Raw genomic sequence first — 19,662 nt, forward strand, 5'->3', positions numbered from 1 at the left:
TTATCTTGGATCATCTTACTTCAAGTCACCAGATTATGGAATTTAATATAATCTATAATATACTTTCATAGGTTATACTAATATACTAACATAGGTTAGTGTTTCATTGAATAACTGGCAACCGTGGCTAAGCCAATTGACAAATAAAACTGATTGTGATAGGCCTATGAAAAATCTGTACCATCTGTAGTTAATAAATTCCTCTTCATTCCTAGTATCACTTATCTGTGCTTTTCATCATGATTAATCTTGCCAAGTATTTTTCTAACTTGCGTCTTTCAAAGAACCAACTTTTGGCTGATTCCATTATGTTTATTTTCAATTCCATCACTTTTTGCCTCTTATGATACAGTTCCAGAGAAGGGAGAAATTGGTATCAACCATTAGTCCATTCCAGCAAAAGGCCACACTTAAAATTTTAGGCTTAAGTTTTTTTCTTTTTTTTTTTTTTTAAACACTTCTTGGGATCTATGTGAAAGAAAAGCACATGCACAGAAAAAAGCCTAATGACATATCAAAATGTTAAGGGGTTATCTCTGGGTATTAGGATTGGGGATGATGTTTTTCCCCATTCTTCCTGTATTTAATATGTACTTTTATAGTAATGTGTACATATGTATAATTGCTATGTTATACACCTGAAACTAATATAATACTGTGTCAGCTGTACTTCAACTAAAAAAGTATTATTTCTAATTAAATGTGATGCAGGACTATTTTATTTTTTAATGTAGGTTTCTTGATTGATCCTAGATTGGGGCGGGAGAGGCTAAATGGTACTTTGGGGGAAATTTTAATACGAAATGCATGTTAGGCAATAATATTCTTCTCTTAAATTTCTGTGGCATAATAATGATATTGTGGTTATGTAGAAGTATGTCTATGTAGAAGTACTGAGGGGTAAAATGTCATGATGCATATTTCAAATGACTTGAGAAAAACACTATTTATAAAGCATGTATAGCAAAATGTCAATAAGTCAATCTAGATAAAGGGTGTATGTATGTTCACTATACTACTTGAAATTTTCCAAAATAAAAATGGGAGAAAATTATATACTTCTATAATAAAGCAGTTGGAGGACAACAAAGGCCCATAAGAAACCAGTCACTGATGAAGATACTTTCTACATGGATGGATCTCATCCTTTTGTCTCCAGGGATCTGTTCCATGTTAATGCTAGTGGCTCACCACAGGCTGCTGCACCGACCAGAGAGGCTGTAGAGTACCACAGCCCCCAGAGTTGGCAGGCCTAACTCAGTGCTCACTAACTTGCTCTCTGGAATAATCAGATGATGCCCTTTTGATGACTGTGAAGTATTAAAATTACCTCCTTTTTGAAAAGTCTTTACTACCAGTGAATGAAATTAAGCAAGTGGCAATATTCAACAGCACAGAATAAGCTCAGAATGGGCAATATTACTGACATCATGATGGTGGCTAATATATTCATTTATTTCTGTTTCCACTTTCCCACCATTAAGCATTAATTCTCTGGAAAAGCAGTTGTTTTTTTTTTTTTTTAGGGTTTAATCATACACAGCAAAGGAATAAGGATAAGGTCTTGGTTTCAAAGTTCTGATTTATGAGTTAAACCAAGTCAATACAAAAATGTTCCTGTGCTTGCTATGGAATATACAAAAATGCTCCTTCAACCAAATAAAACTAGGGGACTAAAAACACTTTTTGCAAATCCGTGGTATTATCAGGTTCCTATAGATCTACAATATAACACTGAAGGATTATATCCTATGTACAATAAGCAAGTTGAGGAAATAACAATACATGTCTACTAACACCCTTTCCAAAGTATTATAAATAAACTTTTACTTCAGGATCTTGAAATAAAAATTCATACAGTATTCACAATGAAACCCAAAGATAAAGCAAGATGAAATAGTCAACAGCATGATTAAGAATGCTAACATTTGGGGCACCTGGGTGGCTCAGTCGGTTGGGCGTCCGACTTTGGCTCAGGTCATGGTATCGCGATTTGTCACGCGATTTGTGAGTTCGAGCCCCGCGTTGGGCTCTGTGCTGACAGGAGCCTGGAGCCTGATTCAGATTCTGTGTCTCCCCCTCTCTCTGCCCCTCCCATGCTCTTGCTCTGTGTTTCTCTATAATAAATAAACATTAAAAAAAAAAAATAGCTGACATTTATAGAAAACATTACTATGTACCAGGAATTAAGTGCTTTTATCTCATTTAATTCTCATTAACAATGCTATGAAGTAAAATTATTAAAACCATTTTACAGATGAGTGGTCAAAGGCTAGAAATTTGCCCAAGGTTCATTCAGCTGGTATATACCATAGCGGGTCTTCAGACCCAAGTAATTTGGCTTTGAAATCTGTGCTCCTAACCATTGTGCTATAATATCTCTCTATACCAGCCACTAATTAAAACATCAGAAATGTATTCCTTCCTAACCTTGGTCATCGTGAGATGAGTATCTTTGGCTTCTACATATCTAAATTTTCAACATATTATATTCCTTCCAACATATAAAACCATTCTCATCCTGAGCCACCTGATTTTATTTTACTACAACCCGCCCCTGACTCTGCCAAGCCCACCCCTGTATTCTGCCCTCATTAAGCGGCTGCATTTGCATTAAGCTCTGCCTAGAATAATAACAAAAAATGTATGAAATATTTAAATCTTATTTGTTCAAGATAAAAGGAGTTAAACACTTTCCCTCTTTACTCTCATATCAAGGCTTCGAAGACTTGCTCAGGAAAATACTGCTGATGTTGATAATCAGAGGATCTTACCAGGGGCACATTATGCCCCGGGATGAAAAACTTTCAAAACTGTCCTCCATCTTCTCTTCTGTGTGTTATGATGTGTAGCAGGATGGGGGTGATGGTAGAAATTATGGTAATAAATGTAAACTATGTTTTCTAGAAACATTTTCATTTCATGGAAAAATGATAAGACCACAGCAAACTATGGGGTGCCTGGGTGGCTCAGTAGGTTAAGGCTCTGACTTCGGCTCAGGTCATGGTCTCACGGTTTGTGAGTTCAAGCCCCGCATCAGGCTCTGCGCTGACAGCGGAGAGCCAGGAGCCTATTTCAGATTCTGTGCCTCCCTATGTCTCTCTCTGCCCTCCCTCCCTTGCTCACACTCTGTCTCTCTCTCAAAAATAATAAACATTAAAAAAAAAAAAAAGACCACAGCAAACTAAATTTGGAAATGTGAAAGTCTTATTTTTTTAAAAACCAGGCTATACAAAGACAACTGAAAGCCATACATGAAGAAATTTCCAAAACAGACAAATGAAAAAAATCACACCTACAAAATTATTTACATGTTGAGGGCCCATATTAAAAAACATGGTCCCCAGTCCAATATAGACATAGAGAAACAGTCTACGGTAACACACCTGGAAGAGGATTTCTGTAGTACTTCCCAGTATACGACACAAACCAAATGAGGAAACCTCGTGAAGGTACTTCAATGTTCAGAGGTTTTAAGACCTTGGCTTTGATGATTTTGAAGGTACGAAACAAAATCAAACTGGCTTCCACTGTGACATGCCAGTGGCTTCAAGTCAGTGCCTACAATCATAATGCTTCTGAATGGCCTTCTATTTGGGAGCAGAGCAATCTGTAGGCATGAAAGTTTTTACACACTCCCTGTTACTATATTACCTTAATAAAGACAAAACGTTGTCATTAAACTCTTTTAAAAATATATAACGAATTTTCTAAAGATAACATTTTTTTTAAGTCCAGATTCATCAATGATGAGTAAAAAATCTATGACTTCCCTAAGGTCATTTCCTTAACTCTGTCTATTCCTGCTTAAATGCAAAAGCTGATAGTTTCTGATTGGTAGACAGATCTAAAGGTTTTTGCTTTTTTGGCAAATTCAGATTCTCCTTTGCTTTTTCTTTCTGGTTTTCAGTTTCATGACTTTCATCAATCACACGTTTTCGCTTCTTTGCTTCAGCTCCATCACTTGTAGTACCTCCTTTGGCCTTGGTAGCCCATGCCTTTGTAAAAATATGGGAGAAAAGATTTTTAGGCAATAACAAAGAACTAGGAAGGAAATGATTTCCTCACTTTTTTAGGTAACAATCCTGTATATAAAAAGCAGCATTAAAAAAAAAAAAGCAGGGGCGTCTGGGTGGCTCAGTCTCCACCACCTCATGCTCTGTCTCTCTCTCAAAAATAAACATTAAAAAAATTTTTTTTAATTAAAAAAATGCATAATTAGTACTTGAATTGTTAAGCTAATCATTAAAGATTCTCATTGTTAACAAATGTCTTATTAATTGCAGAGCAGGTTAAAAAATTTATGTCTACCTCTGTACTATTTCAACCTAAACTCTGCTTATATTTAACCATATTAAGTGCAAAATATATAACTGCAGGTACTTTTTTTAAAAATGAAACTTTTTATTTTGAGATTTTTCATATGCAGTTGTAGGAAATAATACAGAAGGATCTCGTGTACTCTTTTCCCAGTTTCCCCCAATCATAGCATCTTCCAAAGCTAATATATCACAACCGGGGTACTGACATCAATACAATCCTCCCATTTTTACTTCTACTCATTTGTGTGTATGTGTGTATGCATATTTAATTCCCATGTAGGCTCCACATTCAAGATACAAAACAGTACCATCACCACAAGGATCCCTCATGTTGTTCCTCCAACCTACAATTCTCATCCAGGCCCCAACTCTTGGTAATTAGTTCTCTGTTCTTCATCCCTATCACTCTGTCATTTCAGGAATGACATTTCAGATACTCTTTTGGGGCTGGCTTTATTCAATAAGCACAAGAACCTTAAAAAGTTCAGTCATTTCCATCTGTCTCCTAAATCTTTTTTTTTTTTTTTTTTTTTTTTTAATTAGAGAGAGAGAGAGCAAGAGTATGTGCATGAGGTGGGGAGAGGGGCAGAGGGACAGACACAGAATCTCAATCCCAATGCAGGGCTCGATCTCACAACCCTGGGATAATGACCTGAGCCAAGATAAATATTGGACGCTCAACTGACTGAGTCACTTAAATCTATTTTAATATGTAATAGTTCCTCCTTCTTTCACTTTATTTCCTTTCCATTTATTTACTATAGAAAAGAGACCCTTTGGAGCTGTAGATTTTCTCACATTAACAGACTGGATTAAGGTTTAACTTAAAAATACTGATTACATTTTCAAGTATTCAAAAACACAATCACATTTTTTACTGCATAAGATCATTTAGATACCATTTATCTAATTCTTTATTATCCTTTTATAAAGTCTTACAAAAAATGAGAAATACAAAGTTGCCAATGAGATTCTAAATAGGCTTGAGGTGGTTGGACCAGTTTCTAGCTTCCTCATTTTGTAATAGCTTTATTCTTAAAATTCAGTTTATCAAGGCAAGTATCGATTTCACCAGGTGAATACTGCATGCCCATGCCGCATACTGCATCCCTGGGGAAATGATATCTGAGGATTTAATTGATATACCACACACATTCCTTCCCCTTGCAACAGAAAGCTGCTCCTAGCCCTCCCTCATAAGGCAGAAATTTATACAAGGGGCAATAAGGTACAAGCCATCTGTCCTAATTTCCACATGAAAGGCTAGAACAGAACACCAGGTCTTCCACTGCCCGAAAAGCAGTACTCTCACTTTGACTTTGTTTTTGTTTTTTTGTTTTTTGTTGTTTTTTTTTTTAAATTTTTTTTTTCAACGTTTATTTATTTTTGGGACAGAGAGAGACAGAGCATGAACGGGGGAGGGGCAGAGAGAGAGGGAGACACAGAATCAGAAACAGGCTCCAGGCTCTGAGCCATCAGCCCAGAGCCCGACGCGGGGCTCGAACTCACGGACCGCGAGACCATGACCTGGCTGAAGTCGGACGCTTAACCGACTGCCACACCCAGGCGCCCCATGTTTTTTTGTTTTTTAAAGTAAGCTCTATGCTCAATGTGGGCCTTGAACTCACAATCCTGAGATTAAGAGTCACATGCTCTATCGACTGAGCCAACCAGGTACCCCAGTATTCTCATTTTATATTCAGTGTGGAAGTAAATAGCATTTTAAAAAATTCTGCTTTTTAAAGAAATTTTTTAAGTTTATTTATTTATTTTGAGGGAGAGGTAAAGAGAGAGAGTGCAAGCAGGGAAGGGGCAGAGAGAGAGAATCCCAAGTACCCTAAGGTAGTAGTCCAAACATGTATATTTAATTTCATTTTTACTTCTTAATTTTATTTGCTTTTGATTTGTAAGTAATGTACTTTTTCTTGGGGTATCCTCCTAACTTACAACATGCAGGAACTTATACAGATATAAACAGTACATATGCCCCAAATTTAACCATTAGCACTAATAACTATTACACATCCATATGTTTAGAACATTTCAGTTAATTTCCTCTCCACCAAGAGTTTACCAGAATATATGCAATTTCCAGAACAGAAAAAGGCATTTTCTATAAGAATTTTTAAGACCTAGGGGGCACCTGGGTGACTTAGTCGGTTAAGTGACCAACTTTCGGTTTTGGCTCAGATCATGATCTCATGGGTTCATGAGTTCAGGTCCACATCAGGCTCTGCGCTGACAGTGCTGGGCCTCCTTGGGATTCTCTCTCTCTGCCCTTCCCTGCTTGTGCTCGCTCTCTCTCTTTCTCAAAATAAATAAACAAATTTGAAAAAAACAAAAACAAAAACAAAACCCCTGGGAATTTACTAAGATCTCAATCTCAGCAAAATTATTCTTACCTTCCTTTCTTCAGGTGACAATACTCTAAATCGAATCATTCCTTCTTTTATTATGTCTGCTTCATCTGAAAAGTCAGGATTGTCAGACAAAATATTACTTCTGTTTTCTTCCAGCCACATCTGGAACCCAGTCTTTGGCCTAAAATAGCAATTATTGAAAAAATTTCATACTTAAGACACAGTTTAAAGTGCTTTATGATTTTTCAGGTTAGTAATTAACCATTAGTCTTTGCATACCTATATATACTAAGAAAGACACAATTAATTACACTTATTAATATTCATACTACATATTATTTAAAACTGCTTGAAGACCATGGAAATAATGAACTGAAAAACCCCTTGTAAGATCAATTCAAAGGGTTTACTCACATATGTATTTTCCAAGTGGAGCAACCATGAACTCTGCACTTTCAGCTCCTTTTTGGAATGCTGACAGGCTCAAGGTCTCCAGTTTCACTCAGCCCCTCTGGCCCAGTAAAATTCTTCCAATCCTTGGTGGGTTCCTTCTCCATTTCCAAAACCAGCTATCTTTAATTTTTACTTTTCTCAAGCTCCTATCCCATCCCCTCACCATTGCTCTCACAGATGACCTGGGCGTGTATGTCCTTTCTCATATAATTATTATGTAAAGCATACACACAGCATACTTATCAATTTCATTAGACTTGACTTTTTTTTTATGTTTATTTATTTTTGACAGACAGAGACAGACCCTGAGTGGAGGAGGGGCAGAGAGTGGGGGAGTCACAAAATCTAAAGCAGGCTCCAGGCTCTGAGCTGTCAGCACGAGCCCAATGTGGGGCTCAAGTCACAAACTATGAGATCATGACCTGAGCCAAAGTCAGATGCCTAACTGACTGAGCCACTCAGATGCCCCTAGACTTTGCTTTTGACACAAATTATCTTTAGGTCACAAGTGAAGATTTAATGCAAACATTTAATATTTACTGAGCACTTACTATCTGCTAGGCATTGTTCTAAATACTTTGTGTGTATTACCTCATTTCATCTATCATAACCCTATGAGGGTAGGTGCAATTACTATCTCTATTCCATAGAGGAGGAAATCAAGGCTCAGAAATGTGAGATAACTTAGGGGCGCCTGGGTGGCTTAGTTGGTTAAGTGTCTGACTTCAGCTCAGGTCATGATTTCACGGTTTGTGGGTTTGAGCCCTGTGTTAGGCTCTGTGCTGACAGCTCAGAGCCTGGAGCCTGCTTTGGATTTTGTCTCCCTCTCTCTCTGCCCACCCCTGCTTGGGCTCCATCTCTCTCTCTCAAAAATGAATAAATATTAAACAAATTAAAAAAAAAAAAGAAAAGAAATGTGAAATAACTTACTCTAGGTCGCACAGATAGCCAAAGGCAGACCTGGGATTTAATACCTTGGCAGTTTGACTGCAGAGTCCCCATACTTCACACAGCAGCTGTACTGGCCCTTACTACACTGTAACCAAATGGATCTTGAATAACAAATTTAAATATACAGCAAAAATTAGTGGCAAAAATACCAGAGGAAAATGTTTATGATAAAATTTTATTTTACTTATTTTTAAACATTTATTTATAAAGTTTATTTTTGAGAGTGACAGAGTGCGAGCAGGGGAGGTGCAGAGAGAGGGAGACACAGAATCTGAAACAGGCTCCAAGCGCTGAGCTGTCAGCACACAGTCCCAGGCAGGGCTCGAACCCATGAGCAGCGAGATAATGACCTGAACTGAAGTCGGACACTCAACCGACTGAGCCACCCAGGCACCCCTATGATAAAATTTTAAATGGAAACAAAACCACAGGCTGTAACATTCCATCTCTGATGCAGAGCCCACTAAATGTAGAATCTTAATTTTTTTTTTTAACATTTATTTATTTTTGAGACAGAGAGAGACAGAGCATGAATGGGGGGAGGGCCAGAGAGAGAGGGAGACACAGAATCTGAAGCAGGCTCCAGGTTCTGAGCTGTCGGCACAGAGCCTGATGCGGGGCTCGAACTCACGGACCGTGAGATTGTGACCTGAGCGAAGTCGGACGCTCAACCAACTGAGCCACCCAGGCGCCCCAAGAATCTTAATTTTAATAAAAAAGATTTAAAAAATTATCTTTATGAGTAATTGAGGGATTTTTGTCTAAATTTTTTAATTTTTAGAAAAACAAGCTATAAAAAATATTACTAGCATTGCCTAATTTGTGGAAATATACAAATTTCAAGTAATCTTAATATAATTCTACTTCCAGAAAAATAATAGAACAAATCAAAACAAATGGAAAACATATTTCTTGAATTTCCTGAAATTAATAAACATTCATTTTAATCAAACTTGAAGCAATGTCACAAATCTAGCTAACAGCAGGCAATCTCCCTGCCCCTAAACAGCTGTTTTTCTTTTTTTTAATTTTTATTTTTTAACGTTTTATTTATTTTTGAGACAGGGAGAGACAGAGCATGAACAGGGGAGGGTCAGAGAGAGGGTGACACAGAATCTGAAACAGGCTCCAGGCTCTGAGCTGTCAGCACAGAGCCTGACGCAGGGCTCGAACTCATGGACCGTGAGATCATGACCTGAGCTGAAGTCGGCCGCTCAACCGACTGAGCCACCCAGGCGCCCCTAAACAGCTGTTTTTCAACGTTTATTTATTTTTGGGACAGAGAGAGACAGAGCATGAACGGGGGAGGGGCAGAGAGAGAGGGAGACACAGAGTCGGAAACAGGCTCCAGGCTCTGAGCCATCAGCCCAGAGCCCGACGCGGGGCTCGAACTCACGGACCGCGAGATCGTGACCTGGCTGAAGTCGGACGCTTAACCGACTGCGCCACCCAGGCGCCCCAACAGCTGTTTTTCAAAAGAAAAACAAAATTGAACATTTCTCTTCTGATTCAGTATATCAATACTCATGACAAAATATTTGGTTAAACAGTTATAACTCCTTAATGACATTCCAATTAAATAAGTTTTCTGTATTGAAAGTACAAAAAATTGAATCTTCTTAAATAAAACCTTCACTGCTTAATACCTAATTTGAATTCAGGGCAAAACAGAAAAAATAAAAACCAAAGCTACCCCTCAAATTAAACTGGTTAACATGAGGGATGCCTGCTAGCTCAATCGGTAAAGCATATGGCTCTTGATATCGGGGCTAGGAGTTCGAGCCCCACGTTGGGTGCAGAGATTACTTAAAAATAGACTCTTTAAAAAAGTAGATAGATAAATAAACTGGTTAACAGGAGATACTCAATGATAAAAATGAAATGGTGACTTTTTCTTTTTAACTGAGGCATTAAAGTTTTTTAAAAAATGTTTATTTTTGAGAGAGAGAGTGCAAGTATGGGAGGGGCAGAGAGAGAGGGAGACACAGAATCCGAAGCAGGCTTCAGGCTCCAAACTGTCAGCACAGAGCCCAATGCAAGGCTTGAACCCATGAATGGTGAGATCATGACCTGAGCCAAAGTCTGATGCTTAACCTACTGAGCCACCCAGGCACTCCTTAACTGATGCATTTTAAATAAACCCAGCATTTAGATCACGAAATGTAACATATTGCACTGGCAAACAAATAGGATATAGGCAAATAGGAACTCATATTGCTGGAGGTATAGAAAATGATACAAGATTAATGGAGAAAAATTTGGCAATGTCTATTGGAATTACAAGTGCACATTAACTTGAATCATACAGATATCCATCTTACGGCTATATGTATATGTGAGAAATGACATTCATATAAAGTAATTCATTGCAGTACTACTTGTACTATAGCAAAAGACCAGCAATCACCTTCTGTCCACCAGTAGAGAACTGAATAAATTATGGCATATCCATTCAATGGATATAAAAAGATTAAATAAACTGTGTAGTAATATGAGATGATCTGCAAAAGCTGCTATGTGAAAAAATAGTAATGTACAGAACAATGTGTATGCTACCGTTTCTGTTAAAATAAACATAAATACAAGTGTTTGAACACTTACAGAACAATTCTGGAGGGCTATGTAAGAAATTTGTTGTAGTGACTATTTGTAAAGAGGGGAACTGAGTGGATATGGAAGATATTCTTTATCAGACTTTCTTTTGTATCCTTTCACTGCTTCTCCCACTTAACTATATTTATCTTAAAACAAAAGAAGAATTATAAAATATATGTTTTAAATTTTAATTTAAAACAATTTAAAGCACAATACAATTTATTTTATTTTATTTTTAAATTTTTTTTACGTTTATTTTGAGAGACAGCGTGAGATAGAGCATGAGCATGGGAGGGGCAGAGGGAAGAGGAGACACAGAATCTGAAGCAGGCTTCAGGCTCCGAGCTATCAGCACAGAGCCCGATGCGGGGCTCGAACCCACCAACTGTGAGATCATGACCTGAGCCGAAGTACAACGCCCAACCAACTGAGCCACCCAGGCACCCCGTAAAACATAGTACAATTTAAAACACATATATAACTTATCAGAGCATACTTAAGTATTAAGTAGACATTAACCAATATTTATGGCCTCCTTAAAGTTATGTATTCAGGGATGCCTGGGTGGCTCAGTCAGTTAAGCATCCAATTCTTGATCTCAGTTCAAGTCATGATCTCATGGTTATGAGATTGAGCCCCGTGTTGGGCTCTGTGCTGGGCAAGAAGCCCGCTTAAGATTCTCCCTCCCTCAGGGGCGCCTGGGTGGCGCAGTCGGTTAAGCGTCCGACTTCAGTCAGGTCACGATCTTGCGGTCCGTGAGTTCGAGCCCCGCGTCGGGCTCTGGGCTGATGGCTCAGAGCCTGGAGCCTGTTTCCGATTCTGTGTCTCCCTCTCTCTCTGCCCTTCCCCCGTTCATGCTCTGTCTCTCTCTGTCCCAAAAATAAATAAACGTTGAAAAAAAAAAAAAAATTTAAAAAAAAAAAAAAAAAAGAAAAAGATTCTCCCTCCCTCAGGGCACCTGGGTGGCTCAGTTGGTTAAGCATCAGATTTCAGCTCAGATCATGATTTCACATTTTCTGAGTTCAAGCCCTGCATCGGGCTCTGTACTGAGAGCTCAGAACCTGGAGCCTGCTCTGGATTCTGTGTCTCCCTTTCTCTCTCTGTCCCTCCCCTGTTCTCTTGCATGCTCTCTCTCTCTCTCTCCCAAAAATAAATATTTAAAAAAAAAAAAAAATATTCTCCCTCCCTCCCTCTCTCTGCCCTTCCCATGCTCTCTCTCAAAATAAATAAATATTAAAAAGAAAGTTATGTGTTCAGAATGTCCACCACCAGTGCCAATGTATTATTTGTAACAGTGAACAAGACAGTCGCATAATTTTGTATTGCTGTTTCTGTATGTCTTTTATTGGAATACTGAATCTTGAGAATAATAAATTTATCTATGTACTAACCTTTGACTTTCAGTGTTTTGAGGACATGGAGCTGGGCTTTCAGATGATGAATTTTTAGGATTTTCTTCATTCGCATCCTCATTCTTATCAGCTTGGGAAGTTCTTTTCTGGAAATAGGATGCTGCAGATGCCTGTAAAAACAAACATAATGAATACTGCAACAAAAATCTAGTACAATTTTATACACTACAATCAAGTTTTGAAAAATGTGGAAAAATATTTATAATTATTTAGTATTCTTATACCAACATGTGAAGTCCTGAAGTTCTCAGTTGAATATAAACATGCCTATAGACATAAAACCCAAAATAACTATTACTTCAAATTCCATGTTTCCTAAATGAATAAAATTATATAAAATGGAAAAGATAAAAGATCTATTATACTAATGACAAATGTGAGGTGAAATACCAAATCTGGGATGAAATCTAGAAGGCAAAATCAGAATACGGAAGAAGGAAAGATTGGGGCCGTCATCATCATTAAAAAAAAGATATGCGTCAGAATCATCTGGGAAATTTTTTTAAAAGCCAGACAAACGCCTGAGTCTTTGAGGCCTGAGTATACACAGTAAAACCTTGGATTGTGAGTAACTTGTTCTCCAAATGTTTCACAAAATTACCACACATTTCTAACAAATTTTAACTTGATAAATAAGCAATGTCTTGCAATACAAGTAGTATGTTACACCATGATCACAACTGAGCCAATGTTTTTCTCTCTCTCACTGGCTGCAAGATTGTGTGTGATCATCTCACGTGCTCAGATGCTCAGTCTCAGGCTGCAGTGTTTGGCAGAAATCAGTGATTTTTCAGAACATAGGAAGGTGCCCACAACTGGCACTAGTTTATTTTTTGTCACTTCAAAGCACCTGTGGACAGTCCTCCACTTTTCCATACAAGAGTAAGCTTAGGAATGCTTTGTTTCATTCTAGGCAGGCTGCCTGCAGATATAGACCCTTTCCCCTCCTGCCTTATTGATAGTTACATTAAATACAGTGTATGACAAAACTTTATTAATACTGTATGGTAGTCAACATTGTGCAAACGTATACAATGGCCCCCACGAAGAAAGAGATTCCACTGAGCCAACAGATAGCAGTGATTCCATTAATGATAGTGATAGCCGTCCTACACAATAACCCTCTACTCGTCTCCCTCACACCAGCCATGAAGGTTTTCAAAGGTAAGTGCAGGTTAATTTATTTTTCTTTATACTTTGTATTTTATTTATTATTTTGTATTACAGTACTGTAATCATTTTTATGTGAATGTTTTTGGGTTGTGGAATGAATCATCGGAGTTTCCATTATTTCTTATGGGGGAAATTCGCTTTCATATGCAAGTACTTTGGATTACAAGCATGTTTCCAGAACAAATTATGCTTACAAACCAAGGTTTTACTGTATATATTTTAAAAAGTGATTCTGAAGCAAAATCAGATTTGAGAACCACTACCCTCCCTAGGCAATCAATGATAAACAACTGGAGCCTCCTGCCCCATACCTGAAAGAGTGAACAAAAACTAAAGCAAGACAAACAGATCATGTGCTACTTGTTGCTGATATGGGTAGTTGAAATAGTACCTGCTTAGACTTTGGCTTTGGAACTAGAGGCTTTATAACTGGAGACTTTTCATTATTTGTAGCTCGACTGAGTGCAGATTTCTTGGATGATTTGTTCATATTGTCTAAAATATTAGTAGAACGTGCTGAATTCACTGAAATGGCTGGCTCTTTGGAATTGGCTGATACCTAAAGAGCAAACTACTATTAGCATTTTATGTTTAAAGAAGAAAAACCCCAAGAGATTCATTTTTCCTCTAAATTTCTGTTAAGTCTAGGGGCGCCTGGGTAGCTCAGTTGGTTGAGTGTCCAACTTTGGCTTAGGTCATGATCTCATGGCTCATGGGTCAAGTCCAAGGTTGGACTCCCTAGTGTCAGCACAGAGCCCGCTTCAGGTCCTCTGTCCTCTCTCTGCCCCTCCCCAACGCATGCACTCTCTCTCCCTCTCTCTCAAAAATAAACAAACATTAAAAAATGTATATTTAAGTGTCTTTTAAGTCTATATTGTGTCACATTTGGAATTGAATACATTTTGTATAATCCATATTAAGACTGACACACATATTAAATATAACACATCCCTAAGAAAAACAGGGACTATCATTCAAAACCATAGGTATTCAGAAGATAAGTCTTAGCCCAAGCATGAACTAGTGCTGCTTTCAACTGTTTTCACAAAGATCTGTTTCAATCTTTAATGTTTCCAAGTCTGAGGAGGGTCATTTGGTGGTTTGGAAATATTTCTCTGTATAAAAATGTACTTAAAAACATGTTAAGTTGGCACAAAAACAGACACATAGACCAATGGAATAGAATAGAAACCCCAGAACTAGACCCACAAACATATGGCCAACTCATCTTTGACAAAGCAGGAAAGAACATCCAATGGAAAAAAGACAGCCTCTTTAACAAATGGTGCTGGGAGAACTGGACAGCAACATGCAGAAGGTTGAAACTAGACCACTTTCTCACACCATTCACAAAAAGAAACTCAAAATGGATAAAGGACCTAAATGTGAGACAGGAAACCATCAAAACCTTAGAGGAGAAAGCAGGAAAAGACCTCTCTGACCTCAGCCGTAGCGATCTCTTACTCGACACATCCCCAAAGGCAAGGGAATTAAAAGCAAAAGTGAATTACTGGGACCTTATGAAGATAAAAAGCTTCTGCACAGCAAAGGAAACAACCAACAAAACTAAAAGGCAACCAACGGAATGGGAAAAGATATTCGCAAATGACATATCGGACAAAGGGCTAGTATCCAAAATCTATAAAGAGCTCACCAAACTCCACACCCGAAAAACAAATAACCCAGTGAAGAAATGGGCAGAAAACATGAATAGACACTTCTCTAAAGAAGACATCCGGATGGCCAACAGGCACATGAAAAGATGTTCAGCGTCGCTCCTTATCAGGGAAATACAAATCAAAACCACACTCAGGTATCACCTCACGCCAGTCAGAGTGGCCAAAATGAACAAATCAGGAGACTATAGATGCTGGAGAGGATGTGGAGAAACGGGAACCCTCTTGCTCTGTTGGTGGGAATGCAAATTGGTGCAGCTGCTCTGGAAAGCAGTGTGGAGGTTCCTCAGAAAATTGAAAATAGACCTACCCTATGACCCAGCAATAACACTGCTAGGAATTTATCCAAGGGATACAGGAGTACTGATGCATAGGGCCACTTGTACCCCAATGTTCATAGCAGCACTCTCAACAATAGCCAAATGATGGAAAGAGCCTAAATGTCCATCAACTGATGAATGGATAAAGAAATTGTGGTTTATATACACAATGGAATTCTACGTAGCAATGAGAAAAAATGAAATATGGCCTTTTGTAGCAACGTGGATGGAACTGGAGAGTGTGATGCTAAGTGAAATAAGCCATACAGAGAAAGACAGATACCATATGGTTTCACTCTTATGTGGATCCTGAGAAACTTAACAGGAACCCATGGGGGAGGGGAAGGAAAAAAAAAAAAAAAAAGAGGTTAGAGTGCGAGAGAGCCAAAGCATAAGAGACTGTTAAAAACTGAGAACAAACTGAGGGTTGATGGGGGGTGGGAGGGAGGAGAGGGTGGGTGATGGGTATTGAGGAGGGCACCTTTTGGGATTAGCACTGGGTGTTGTATGGAAACCTATTTGTCAATAAATTTCATAAAAAAAAAAAAAACATGTTAAGTATCACTGGAAAGAGTTTACCTTGAAGGGGTTTACTCGTCCTTGGTTGCTAGAGATAACTGCACCTTTCATAAGAAAGAAACCCTCACTTAATAGTGGTAAAACATAGAAGACTTCTGACTTCTGTAATAATAGGTCATTTTAATCTGTATTATATAAAAACAAATGTGCTTTGCAACTTTAGAATTAACAACTCTATATGACCTCCTATCTATTTTCCAAGACAAAATAAAAGTAAAAGCTATTAAATGGAAACTATCCCAACTTCTCACTATGAAATATATAAACCTGTATAGATCTATCCTTTTCTCCTGTTACCATGGAAGAATGGTGCCTTATTTTAGCTAAGGTTAATAATTCATCTACTTGTGCTCTAGATCCTATCCACTCCTGCTTTGTCAAGAAACTTGTCTTATCGACGGCTATTCCATCTTTGGACTTTTCGCTCTTCGTTGACTACTCAAGTTTCCTAACAAACAAAAACAAACCCTCTCAATTTCACATCACCTCTAGCCACCATTTATTTCTCCCTCGTCTATACAGTCAAATTCTCAAGAGTTGTCTACATGGTTATTCCCAGTTCCTCACTGCCCCTACATTCCAACATCCACAATTATACGGCATCCAGCCCTACTACCCTATAGAATTTGTTCTTGCTAAGGACTCAATAAACTCCATTTGGCCAAATCTGGTGGATAGTTTTCAGTCATCATCTTATTTGACCCCCTCAAAAGCATTCTACATAGCTAAGTGTTCTTTTCTTCTTGACACTGTCTCCTCCCCTTGACTTCTGAGATTCCCCATTCCCACCTCGTTCCTCTTTGATCTCATTCTCTTTTGATGGTTCCTCCTCCTTAACCTCCTGGGCCTAATGTTTAAATGTTGGGGATTCCCTCCCCTAACTGCAATTCTTTAATCTCAAATAAACTCTCATTTGACTCTTAAAAAAAAAAAAAAAAGTTGGGGATTCCCTAGGCCTAAACTCACTTTTCTTCTCACTTTATATCCTCATCTATGCCCAGGGTTTAAATTGCTATGGTTATGCCAATAATTTTCACTTTACATCTCCCTCCCAGACTACTTTTCTAAGCTCCTAACCAAAATATCCAATAGTAATTCATCATCATCTTATCAAAATCTGCATTTCCCTAGTGTTTTCTGACTCAGTAAGTGGTTCCATCATTCACTCATGTATTCAAGCTGGAAACTGAGTCTTTCTTTACACCCTAAACTTCCATACTCTCTACATCTTTTTCAGAAACACCTCTTCAATTCTTCTCATTCTTTAATTGGTCACCACCACCCTATCCAAGCCACTATTCAACGTCACTTTTGGAATTCCTCAGTAGTCTCCTTATTTGTATTCCTCCTCTGCCAGTGTGCCGTGCTATGCCTGCTTAAAGCCTACAACAGCCTCCCAGAGACCTTAGAATAAAGATCAAAAATCTTTACTGTGGCCTACATTATTTAGCTCTTGCCCATCACTACCAAACCACTCAGCACCACTTTCTCTCTGCCTGTGCTCTTCACACCACTCTTACAATCTTAGCACATGCTGTTCCTTAAGTCATACACTTTTCCTCTGCTTCTGCTCTCACCCACTTTTGCCTAGCTGACTCTTAATCATCCTGCAGGTCTCTGCTTTAAACATTTCGAGGCCTCCCTTGGGGTTCCCACCTATCTATCACCACAGACTAAAGCAAACTATTATATACTCCTCTGTACATGTTTTTACAGGTAAATTTTAAAAATCAAAGTAATTTATGTACATGGTTTAAAAAGTTGGGGAGTGCCTGGGTGGCTCGGTCGGTTTTAAGTGTCTGACTCTTGATTTTGGCTCAAGTCATGATCTTATGGCTCATGGATTCGAACCCCATGTCTGGCTCTATGCTAACAGCACAGAACCTACCTGGGATTCTCTCTCTCTCTGTGCTAACAGCATAGAACCTGCCTGGGATTTTCTGTCTCTCTCTCTCTCCAAAATAAATAAATAAACTTAAAAAAAAAAAAAAAAGTCAGTTGGTACTATATAAGATTTATGCAGGAATCAACCATGCATGTCTACTTGACTTTTGGTATCTCCCACCTAGTCAAAGATAATAGGCATTTAATAAATATTTGTAAAATGACCAGCTTCACAAACAAAATTTCTGATGAAAACAAACTTAGGATGGCAGAGTATGTGTGTGGGGTGGTTTAAGTACATATATCACTTTAAAAGACTACTTGAACAATTTTCCTGATATTACAAAATCACAAATATTTCTTACCTGACTTAACAGCTGGCACATCAGAGGAATTTGCATTTTTGGAAAATGGATTCTGTCCTATAAAATAATTAAGATAAAACAAAGCAGTGTAAATGGGGAGATAAAGTTCCTCTCTACAATCAACAATCAGCAAAGGTGTCTTGACACAGTACAGGTATTCAGTTTTCCTCAGCCAAGCAAAATGAGGAAAGCCACAAAATATTGCATTTCTCATCTTTAAATTGCTTTAAAAATGTATCTTACCATACTTATGTATTTCTGGTTTTTCTTCTTTATCATCAGCTTCTCCAGTATCCTCTTCATCTTCTTCAACTTGGTTTCTGAGCCTTAGCTGGCTCCACTCTGTAGCAGTATTACTGTAACTAAAAGACAATAATATTATTCAGTTAAGAGCTATGCAAAGACCAATTAAATTTTCAGAATAGTAAAGAATAATTTAAACAACTGATTATTTCTTACCCAGCATTCAGCCCTTTTCTGAAATCTTCTTCTTCTTCTTCTTCCACCTGGGTTGCTGCCAATTCTGCTGCCTTTTCCACAGCCAGTTCACTAAGTCTTTGGGCCAATATTAATCTCCGGGAACGAGAAGCATATTTAATGGCTAAATTCACAGCATTTTGAGTCATTAAATCAGCAAGTTCCACACAACGAAATTCCCGCTCCAGTTTACAAGAAAGCTAACCCAAAAAGGAAAAAAAAAAAAAAAAAAATCACATCAAGCAAAACTTTTAAAAAATAAGAGAATGATACTACTAGTATCTGAGAAAATACTGGTTTTCTAGATAATGTATCTCACTGATTCTAAGATGCATAGTTTTTACTCAGTTTAGCATCTCTGAAAGTAGGAAGCATCTTACAATTTATGGTGGGTCAGAGTTTGCGGCATTTTTTTGGCTTATATAAATAAAACAATGGTGCATTTTACAATCACTAGTAGCTTAGATTCAATGAAATAAGGCAGGTGATTTCAAGCTATTAATTACAAAGGAAGTAAGATTTTCCTTTAAAATTCAAATGTGGTTTTCTTAAACTCATTTTGCTGCCCACCCACCTTCATCCTGCCCTCATCAAATAGGGTAGCAAATTCAAAGAAGGAATAAATTATAAATGATTAATTAGTTATTATTTTTCCCAGAACTGGCACACAAATACTACAAGTGAATCTGGGGGCGGGGGGGGGGGGGGGGGGGGGGGGGGAGGCGGGAGGAGTAGATTTAGCCACTCATTTTTAAGTGTGATTGTCTATGATTTCCAATTACCAGAAATAGTTATACAACTTAACAAATAAACAACTTCCCTTTTTTTGGTGTATTTTTAAAAAAATTTTTTTAACGTTTATTTATTTTTGAGACAGAGACAGAGCACGAACGGGGGAGGGTCAGAGAGAGGGAGACACAGAATCCGAAACAGGCTCCAGGCTCTGAGCTGTCAGCACAGAGCTCAACGCGGGGCTCGAACTCACAGACCGCGAGATCATGACCTGAGCCGAAGTTGGCCGCTTAACCGACTGAGCCACCCGGGCGCCCCTTTTTTGGTGTATTTTAATAAAAATTTCAATAAAAAACAAAGGGC

General features: G+C 38.1%; 1 protein-coding gene and 1 long non-coding RNA gene across 2 annotated transcripts in view; one reads left to right on the top strand and one right to left on the bottom strand.

Moving 5' to 3' along the window:
• The window catches only part of LOC122469124, a 63,642-nt gene that overhangs the window by 35,668 nt on the left and 8,312 nt on the right, over positions 1–19,662 (top strand). The gene's annotated exons all lie outside the window — the stretch shown is intronic.
• WDHD1 (WD repeat and HMG-box DNA binding protein 1) overlaps positions 3,190–19,662 on the bottom strand; it is a 69,602-nt gene continuing 53,129 nt past the window's right edge. The window contains 8 exon segments of the mRNA XM_043556206.1: positions 3,190–3,998; positions 6,725–6,863; positions 12,073–12,203; positions 13,658–13,825; positions 15,842–15,885; positions 18,091–18,147; positions 18,334–18,452; positions 18,550–18,767. Of these exon segments, the coding sequence (XP_043412141.1) occupies positions 3,798–3,998; positions 6,725–6,863; positions 12,073–12,203; positions 13,658–13,825; positions 15,842–15,885; positions 18,091–18,147; positions 18,334–18,452; positions 18,550–18,767 (1,077 nt within the window). The 3' untranslated portion in view covers positions 3,190–3,797.

This window comes from Prionailurus bengalensis, chromosome B3, assembly GCF_016509475.1.
Source record: "Prionailurus bengalensis isolate Pbe53 chromosome B3, Fcat_Pben_1.1_paternal_pri, whole genome shotgun sequence".
Taxonomy (NCBI): domain Eukaryota; kingdom Metazoa; phylum Chordata; class Mammalia; order Carnivora; family Felidae; genus Prionailurus; species Prionailurus bengalensis.